This window comes from Nansenia antarctica (assembly GCF_963989245.1).
Source record: "Nansenia antarctica genome assembly, chromosome: 6".
Classification (NCBI taxonomy): domain Eukaryota; kingdom Metazoa; phylum Chordata; class Actinopteri; order Argentiniformes; family Microstomatidae; genus Nansenia; species Nansenia antarctica.
The window spans coordinates 37,850,855-37,860,769 of record NC_137676.1 but is presented as its reverse complement, the minus strand read 5'-3'; the positions used below and the strand labels follow the sequence as shown (position 1 = coordinate 37,860,769).

General features: G+C 44.7%; 2 protein-coding genes across 2 annotated transcripts; both read left to right on the top strand.

Moving 5' to 3' along the window:
* The first annotated feature begins 513 nt into the window (after nucleotides 1-513).
* Nucleotides 514-2,134, top strand: LOC308161138 (uncharacterized protein). The gene is made up of 5 exons (XM_080535090.1): nucleotides 514-642; nucleotides 822-912; nucleotides 1,098-1,190; nucleotides 1,292-1,405; nucleotides 1,742-2,134. Exons 1-5 carry the CDS (start codon nucleotides 575-577, stop codon nucleotides 1,919-1,921), a joined length of 546 nt encoding a protein of 181 aa, XP_080391216.1. The 5' UTR covers nucleotides 514-574; the 3' UTR covers nucleotides 1,922-2,134.
* A 5,270-nt stretch (nucleotides 2,135-7,404) lies between these two features.
* LOC308160498 (uncharacterized protein) lies at nucleotides 7,405-9,033 on the top strand (the record flags this gene model as incomplete). The annotated part of the gene is made up of 3 exons (XM_080534411.1): nucleotides 7,405-8,050; nucleotides 8,482-8,583; nucleotides 8,822-9,033. The coding sequence occupies 3 exons, from the start codon at nucleotides 7,405-7,407 to the stop codon at nucleotides 9,031-9,033; spliced, it is 960 nt and encodes a 319-aa protein (XP_080390537.1).
* Nucleotides 9,034-9,915: the final 882 nt, after the last annotated feature.

Sequence of the window (9,915 nt, the reverse complement as noted above, 5' to 3'; positions counted from 1 at the left end):
ACAGCTCCGCCCATTGACTCACTTTCGTTTGATGATAGATGTTATCTATATATATTAATATCCAACCTAAATGAAGATAGTATGAAGGACACAAGAATCATATATAATTTGATTATCTTCAGTGGCCTTCCCGGTCACCAGATCTGAATCTACAACACCTTTGGGATGTGGTAGACTTCTTTTTATCATTGAATGTCATTCAGTCACGGTCGGTCAGTCAGTCAGTCAGTCACTGTCAGTGAAGCGTTGTTTGTTTGTCCGAGTTTTCAAAGGGGGCGTGGCTTTTATTCTGAAATCTGAATTTAAAGTGGGCGGCGACGTGGTACGGAAGTTGGTGAGGAAAAACATCACGCCGTGACGTTTTACGCCGTGACGTATGTGCTAGCTAGCAATGAACCAAATTAGAGTAGCGAGTGAAAACAGCTGTGGAAAAGTTGAAAACGCCTTTATCGGAGAGCATTCTACTGTATTTAAAACTGCTCAGGTACTTTTTTTATAACGTGTGCCTCTGACCTTTGTTTTTGCGTAAAGACTGAGGCATCTTTGCATCTAACTGCATCAGTTACTGAGGAAAATGGCATTCTCTAACCTCTTCTCAAGTCTCCCTGACACGAAGCCCCTGGAGTATTTTTTGACAGAGAGGTAAGCTAGCTTTCTCCGATAAAATGTCTTACGAGTGCTAACTATTTCTCTTCTTTCGAGCCTTTAAAAGGAGACACGCTTGTCAACTTTAATGTGTAACGTTACTAGTGTCAAGTGACAGTGTTGGCACCTCAACTGGAATAACGTTGTATCATTGCGTGACTTTCTGTTTTCGAAAGGCAGACCGAGAAAGATAACCAGTCCAGGGGGAAACCGTTGCAGAGTGGTCCACAGAAAGACAACAGAAAAAGAAAAAAAAGAAACCAGCAGGTAAACTTATTTATCATTCTCGGATGATTCAGCGCATTCCTGTATCTTCATTTGACTATCACCTTTCCTCCACGGCTGTGTGTGTGAACTGCCCTGCACTACATAACTCTAGGTACTAGATACTTTCACGTGTAAGATGGCCAAATAAACGTCTGTGTGTGTGTCTCTGTTTCTTTTTGCCACAGAAGCTACCTGACCACCAGACCAAGAAAGCCAAACTCCACGAAGCCCCCCGACCTTACTCACACTTTGACTCAGAGGCCAGAGATTACCATATGGTGAAGATTGACTATGACCAACCCAGCCTCGACTTCAGTAAAGAACTGGGTGTGGAGGTGTGGACAGGTTTTTTTGTGATGTTTCCCTCCATGTCTTCCAGGCCATACTGGAGCCCAGAAAACCCCTAATGACCCAGGAGTTCAAGGAGCAGAACGGCCTGGAGGTCGATGGAAGGCTGGTCTGTAAACATTTCCTCAAGGGCAGGTGCATCAAGGCAAGTTTTGACTGCTGGAAAATATGCTTTTCAACAAACAATTGAAATAATCCTTGACATTAGACCCACTTTACCCATTATGGACACAGTAGCCATTAGATTATGTATACCTGTACATATTATGTAGATAATTATTGTATATAGTTAATTTGTATAGCACATTTCATACAACAGGGGCAATTCAAAGTGCATACATACATACATACATAGTTTACATACATTATTAAAAAATACAGTTAGATTAAAGTATGTGTCACAAATTAATTTCAGTATGTGTCAATTTATGCGTCACTAATTTGCTTGAGATCCTGATTGCTTGTTCTGTGTTCCTCCCAGGGAGATGACTGTCAGCTGGAACACACTATGGATGTCCACTTCAAAGAAGTTTGTAAGTTCTACGTCCAGGGATTCTGCACCAAAGGAGAGAGCTGCCCCTACATGCACAATATCCTTTTAAACAGATCAAAACTGACGATATGTGATTTACATATGACATTATATCACACAATAGTCTAGTTACCAGACACTTCCAAATGCGCAAATGGTCTGGTTGACCATTGTGTCAAACTTGGGCTTCAAACAGGGCACATTGCCATTGGCTTTACTTCAATTATCAGCGAAGAATCAGCTGAGTTGGTCCCCCCTATGAATGCAAGTAAACAAATCATTTGTCACCAAGATTTCCTGTCAGAAACATCTCATGTTCCCTGGGGTGGTCCAGTGGTCTAGCACCGCGGTCTACAGTGCACACATACTGTATGCCCATGTCGGCATGGGTTCGAATCTGGCCCATGCCCTGCTGAAATGCCCCCTCTCCTTACTTTCCTGTCTGTCTTCACTATATCTGTCCAATAAATGAAAAATATGAGTGGGACTGCCCATAATAAAAACTTTAAAAAAAAACATCTCATAATGGGTAGAGGCAAAGATCTCTCCCAAGACCTTTGCAACAACATTGTTGAGCAGCATAGCAATGGCACTGGTTACTGACACATTTCTCAACTCCTAAATGTTCCTATAAGCAAGCACCATTGGGGCCATTTCCACTGTATTTGTCCTTTTAAACAGATCTAAATGTGATTCACTGTACATAATATGACATGTTACACACATCCACATTCGGTACTGCAGGGGAGGCTGGTGGAGGGAATAAGCAATGGTATCAAAATAATTCTGCCCCCACTATTGGGAAGTGTAGCCTGATGTGAAGAATGGTATCAAACACACTTTTAATACCATTCCTCATTCCATTCAATGCATTACGGTGTTTCCTCCAGGAATTTTTACAATGGTGGCGGGTGGCCGTGACCGCGCGCGCAGCGCGCGCGATTTTTTCAAAACAACGTTTTTTTTTTTTTTTTTTTGCATCACAGCCAAAACTAGAGGATGGCCAAAAAAATAAAATAATGGATATACAGAATATAAACTTGTGACTGACAGTCACATACACACACAAAGATCATCAGCTATAATATAATACGAAGTAGGCCTACATGAGCACAAAAGCGGCTAACGTTACTGATTAACTGTTTACTGTAGTGCAGAGAGATGGTAGTCGTAGGCGGCGTATCAAATGACAAAGCTAAACGTTTAATGAAGGACATGAACGATTGTCAACAACACACTCAAGCAGTAAATAGAACAGTCTAAACAACTTGGGTACTACGGACGGAACAATAGTCTCAACCTATAGTTCCGTGCGTGAATTATGTCAACCCACCACATTACAGAAGTAAAATCACAGTCAGATGGAGCATTCGGTAAACAGCTGAGTATCAGCTGAGTTAAAGAAAACAAACTCTTACCCAGGCACGCGGGAAGGTATTTTGACTGGGGGTGCTGAGGTGCTGTCTATATACGCTACAGGGAAAAAAATTGCCAGGGGAAAAAGTATAACGATTTCTCTCCCTCCCTCCCTCTCGCTGATTGCTCGTTCGCTCACACGCACACAGTGGCATAACGACGGGCCCCAATGCACGGGCAATAATAGTTAAGCACGCACGCACCCGCACACTACAAAGACGTAACGTTAAATATTTTACCAACAATGTGTTGGAATTTACAGTAATTTCCACTCAGCTCACAGTGTCCCACAATGTCCACAAACATGATGTTGACCATTATTACAGACAGCACTCCATGTCGATTGTTATTGCCTCTTAACGGAAGCCCTTCGCTGCCGAAGAATCGGATGGATCTGAATATCAGTTCTAATACGTTTCTGGCCGTCTGTTGCTCTTTCTCAACAACGTCCGACAGTAGAGCATTAATGGGAGTGTTGTTAAGCTCAGCATCTTCTTCCAACTCCACTTCAATTGTTCTGGCTGATTTAGCATTTTTGCTAAAGAACTCAGAGATTCCCTAGCAAGATATGACCATGTGATCACTAACATTAAAACGAACAAACACATTTTTACATTTATTACAAAAAACACATTTATGTTTATTCCCAAAAGCAACAATAGTTATTATATTGTTTTAAATTATTGTTTGAATAATATTTTTTTTTTTTAAATTCAGGCAGGAGGAGCTCCTTCTGCCTGCCGCTAGGGGGTGCTGCAGCACCCTCAGCACCCCCCTTCCCGCGTCCCTGCTCTTACCTTTGATGAGACCCACAAGAGCCCTGTTTTCCCGTACTTCTCCCGTGTGTCTCTTATTGTCCAAATGTTCCCTGAATTTTAGCTGCATGTTTTTCCAGCATGTAATTCCGTTGTCAATAAAAAAATCGTCTCCCCTTCTTTTCCCCTTGACAATACTGTGTCGTTGCTAAAGTGACGGCACATAAGAATCGTTTTTTGACTTGCTAATGTCTGCTAACGTAGCACTTGAAACTGGCGCCGTTCTCTGGACTGCAGCTGCTCCCGCGTTAGCATTAGCATCCATCTTTTCTTCTCCCTTCTCACCGTCACGAGCTCAAATGACACTTGTCGGCCGATCTAACTCTTAACACTCACTTACAGGACTTCTGACACCATGTCGTGTTATTCTATTAAACATACACGTGAGTCCTTCTGTATTTCAATGTAAGTGTCTTTATTTTAACTCGCTCTGTAAGCTCTACAATACCGGTCTCTTGTTGTCTCGTCGTAACCTGCCCACCTGACCTGGGGGGTATTCCATCAACGTCGCTAAAGGAAAATCCTGGCTTATTTTTGATAACTCTCGCGAGACCTATCAGGATATGCCTGGATATTTGTAAGAACTCTCGCGAGATTTATCAGACTAAACCTGGATTTTCCCTTTAGCGATGTTGATGGAATACCCCCCGGATGTCACTACGGTGGCCTGTACACAATAACAATAATACCACAGTTCACATTTAGACCAATCAGGAGCCCTTGTGTCACGTCGTCAACTGAATGTCATTAATCTGATTTTGGATCAGCGGTTAGAGAGAGATGGGCGTGGATTTAGGTGCACTTTTAGTCAACATCCATTATAGCGCTGATCTAGGATCAGATATATTTTAATCAGCTAAAAAAAAAAAAACTTTTTATTTTTATTTTTTTGTGGACTGAATCAATTCGTGGCGGAGGAAATTCCATCGTGGCGGCCCGCCACCAATAAATGCATGTAGAGGAAACACTGCATTACCATGAGCCCGTCTTCCTACGTTCTACCAGCCTCTCCTCTTGTACTGTCAACTATAACCACCAGTGAATTCTTTGACGTAGTAGCCACATACTTTCCCTTGCAAGTTCTACCACACTTCAAAGTGTTTCCTAAAAGAGAGCTGCAAGTTCTCCCACGCACCTCTCACTGAGCTGACCAAACAGCTGCTGGATGCGGTGAGTATTGGTCCTTCAATGAAGTGCATTCACTTACATAGGCTACTACATAGACTATCATGTTGTTCAGACCATAGAAATATGATGCGCATATAAATATATAATATATGTTTATACAACGGGTGGTTTGGAATTCCCATTGTTACAGCCTATCCTACAAATGATAGGCTTAAATAACATACACATGGCCACGTTATCAAAAATAAGATTTGGTTTTGGAAGATAAGGAATTTCCTTTAGCGACATTGATGGAATAACAACCCCTGATTTACATGTCAGGTCTAAATAAGTAAATGAAGGACAGAACAGCAGGATGGCAACCTCTGAGGCCTTGCATTGCCTATTGTGCTGGAGGATTTATTGTAGATTTCTCCCCATTCAGGCATTGGCAACAAGCATAGCCAGGGTCACAGAAGAGACCGGCTCAGAGGAGACTGTTAACCCAGAGACACCAACGCCTGTCATTGATATATTCCTGAATCCTAACAGGTACAAACACACACATACACACACACAAGCAAGCATGAGCATGCGCATACACACACACACACAGTGTGTGAGACTTGATTCCTGTTGAGAGTAACTATATCTTTCTGTTCTAGACCTAACTTCTACAACAGCTCCTCTGAGCCGCATGCCGTGGAGGAGAGCGCTCGCCTGTGGCAGACCAGGGAATCACCTGACGTCACTGCTCCTACAGACTCCACTCAGTCCTCTGATCCTCCCTCAAGTTCCCCAGGTGTTGAGGAACCAGTTTCCTACTCAGTTGAGGCAGTGCTTGGATCCCATAAGCCCTTGTACAAACCCTTCTACAGTCAGTGCCCTGACCCCCCAACAGACGATCAAGTCACCACGGGAGAAGTTCCCTATGCAGTTGAGGCTGTCCTTAGGTCCTGTAAGCCTTTGAATAAACCCTTCAACCTGTTTTCAGCCCCCATCAGCGATATTTCCACTCCCCCTCTTGTGATACAGACCCAACCAGGCCCCCCCAGTGCTCCAATCGTTCCCTCGGAATCCTCTAGATACCCTGGCCGACTGCCGCGAGCTGTAGATAGTGAGGGCAAAGCTCCCTATTCTGTTGATTGTGTTCTTGGGGCCCAGAAGAGCTTCAGTAAACCCTTCAGCAGCCTCTTTTCAGCTCCCATTCGAGTGGCCCAAGCATGTGCCCCTAGGACCCCATCCAGTCCCCCAGATTCAGGCCAGTCTGTTGATCCCCCGAGCTCTGCAGACTCCAAGGGGAAAGTTCGCTATTCTGTTGGAGCTGTCCTTGCGCCCCAGAAGAGCTTCAATAAACCATTCAGGAGCCTCTTTTCAGCCACGATTGGCCAGAGCTCCACTCCCAACCCACCTACACAGAGCCAACCAGCTGTTGATGACACCTCGACCCCTCCTTTACAGAGCCGACCAGCTGCCCTAGCAAGCTCTGCAAATTGCAAGGGGAAGGTTCCCTGTTCTGTGGAGCCGGTCCTGAAAAAACCCTTCAGTAGCCTCTTTTCAGCCCCCATTGGAGAGGCCCAACCACTTCCTCCTAGATCCCTATCCGGTCCCCCAGATTCAGTTCAGTCTGTTGATCCTTTGAGCTCTGCAGATAGCAAGGGAAAAGTTCCCTGTTCTGTGGAGGCTGTCCTGAAAAAACACTTCAGCAGTCTCTTTTCAGCCCCCATTGGTGAGACCCAACCATGTCCTCCTAGTCCCCCAGACATAGTTCAGTCCCCTGACCCATCACCATCAGCTGATCAAGGCTACAAAAGGAAAGCAGATTCAGTCAAACCACTGAGGAAACCCTCACACAGCTCTTCTCCAGCTCCTGCTAGTGAGCCCTCCACTCCCCAGTCCCCCACGCAGACCCAACCAGGTCCCCAAAGGACCCCATCCAGTCCCCCAGAGTCAGTCCAACCCCCTGATCCACCCTTATCAGGGAAAAGAGAGGGAAAAGTTCCTCATTCAGTGAAGACCCTGAAAGACATTTCCCAGACCCCCATTTCAGGCCCCAATACCGACTCGTCTACTCCCTCATCGCCGACCCTAACATTTCCTGCTTTGGCCCCAGCCAGTGGTCCAGTGTCCATGCAATCCCCTGCTTCTCCTCCAAGTGCTGCACACCACAAGAAAATGCTTCTCCGTTCAGTTAAGCCCATGAAAACATCCTCCACTCCCGAACCCCACCGCCCTTCTCTACTAGACCCCTCTTGGGTTCCATCTGGTCCCCCCATGTCCATCCCGTCCCACCGTGCACCCCAAGGATCTCCACAATGCAGAGGAAGAGGTCGCCCCAAGAAAACACCCTTCGGTAGCATCTTCACTGTCCTACCCACTTCCAGTTCCAGTCCCCTTACAGTGAGGTCCCCCGATCGCCCTCCAAGCTCGGCAGACCGCAAGGGAAACGCCTCCTCGTCAGTTGAGTCCCATAAACCAGTGGACAACCCTTTCCGTAGCCTCTTTTCAAGTCCCATGGACGAGCCCCTCACACCCCATCCACCCACACAGTCCCAGCCAGACCCCCCTTGTGGTTCCTTCAGTCCCACATGCTCCATTCATTCCCATGAGTCTTCTCCAGAGGCTCCAGACTGCGAGGATGACCACATTCCCAATTCAGCTAAGCTTTCAAAAACAATCTTTCGTGGGCTATTTTCCAGCTCCATCGCCCAGACCTCCACTCCTACACAGAGGTCCCCGGACAGTACTTCTCTGGTTGATGGTCTGTTTGAGTCCCAGAAACCAGTGGAGAAACCTTTCTGTAGCCTCTTTGCTGGTCCCATCGACCAGACCTCCACTCAGAACTCTCCTACTCAGACCCATCCAAACTCCCCCAGTGCTCGGGCACAGCAGGTGGTTCCAGACCCTACTCCTCACAGTGGTAAGGACCTGCAATAGGCATGTTTTTTTTACATGTTGTTTGTTTGTTTTTACCCTCATATTTCTCCCTTTATTAATTTACACTATCATAAAATGCAATAGGGATATTTCAATCAGTTACATACTACATGCATAGGGATGTCCCAAATACATGGCATATTTCACATTCATTTTGAATGACATATGATCTTCACATATCACCTTGTTTACACATTGTTATGCCATAATGCTATATGCATATTTAACCTCCGTTTCTACATGATAAATGCTTTAGTGGAATGTGTGGGACAGCCTCTGACGTCATTGAAGTTGCCATTTAAAATGGTTAAAGTTAGGATTAGGGTTTAGGGTAGGGTCTTCCCAAGGATCCCACTTGGTATCTACCATGTTAACATGCATCACTCTCCTGACTGTACTGTCTCCACCCACCAGAGCCAACCTCCAGGTCCATTCTGAGCACCCTGTTCCTGCGCCTGAGTCCATTTCGCCAGGAGGGGGAGCTAGAAGACAGTGATGGATACTCTATCGACACAGGTACAGTCATATGACGTACCTGTGGCTAAAACTAGGCTACTTTTCTTATTTACAGAGCTTCATGATAGCATTGTGGTTTTTTTTGGTGGGGGTTTATTTTTCAAAAACCTGCTCATTGTGTGTTCTAAATCGTCTCACTATGAGCTTTTATTTCTAATTGAAATATACTGCATTCTAGACATTGTCCCATCCTGTTGGTGTGTATCAGACCTAAATTGTGCTTGTTGCTCTTCAGCAGGTGATGATGAGGGAATCACCAGAGGATCAATCAACACAGAACGAGAAAGGCAGAGTGAAGAAGAAGAAGAGGAGGAGGAGGAGGAGGAAGCAGAAGAAGAGGAGGAGGAAAAAGAAGAAGAAGAAGAGGAGGAGGAGGAAGCAGAAGAAGAGGAGGAGGAAAAAGAAGAAGAAGAAGAGGAGGAGGAAGAAGAAGAGACAACAATAAATTAAGAAGAGACTGGAAAAAGAGGGGGATGAGTCAGAAGAGTGTTTAAGAAGAGGATGGTGAAGAGAGGGGTGAAATGGAGGTGGAGGAATTTGACCTTGATGAGGTGATTCTTGCACCTCAGAACTGCAAGTTTCCCCACTCTGAGCCATCTCTGAATTAGCTAATAGGAAGCCCTATGCTAAATCCTACGCTAAATATTGGTGTGAAGCAATTGAATGCACCATTATTCACTTTATATTAAATTATTATTATTATTAAAAATTCCCATGAGGAAATTGTTTATTACAAGTGTAATTACTGTTAGGGCTTTCACACCGGCAGTTCCGAACGCCGGTTCGCGTTCGGAAACCTCCGAACGTTGGCGCTGTCTGGCGAACGAGCCCGCGTTCATACCAGTGTATCGTTCGCCAGACAGCGCCAACGTTCGGACCTAGTACTACACCTAGTATGTTTTGGGGGATTTGGATCCTCAGTCTTGCCAATAAAGCTTTGTTTCTTTAATGTTTGAGGTTGCTGTGATCCGATTATGATTTTCTCCTAACTCTGACTAGAGGTCATACACTGAAGTGTACAACAACCAAGGTCATTTTTATGCTCAAGTCATTGGTTGCATTTCTTTCAGGTGTGGTTTTTAAAATCAATAATAATGAAGATATAAAAGTGAAACTTTTCTTTTATGTATGAATGGTGAATGTTATGGCTTCAAAACAACTATTTATACAACGGTTAGAAATGAAAGAGCAGGCCGTGACTAACATAAAACTTAATTTCAATTCAGTGCGTCCCCAGCAAATATGAACATGTGGCCATCAATACAACCAACATGCACTATACGCCGTAAGTAAATACATTATTATTATTAATAAACCTTTATTTATGAAGGA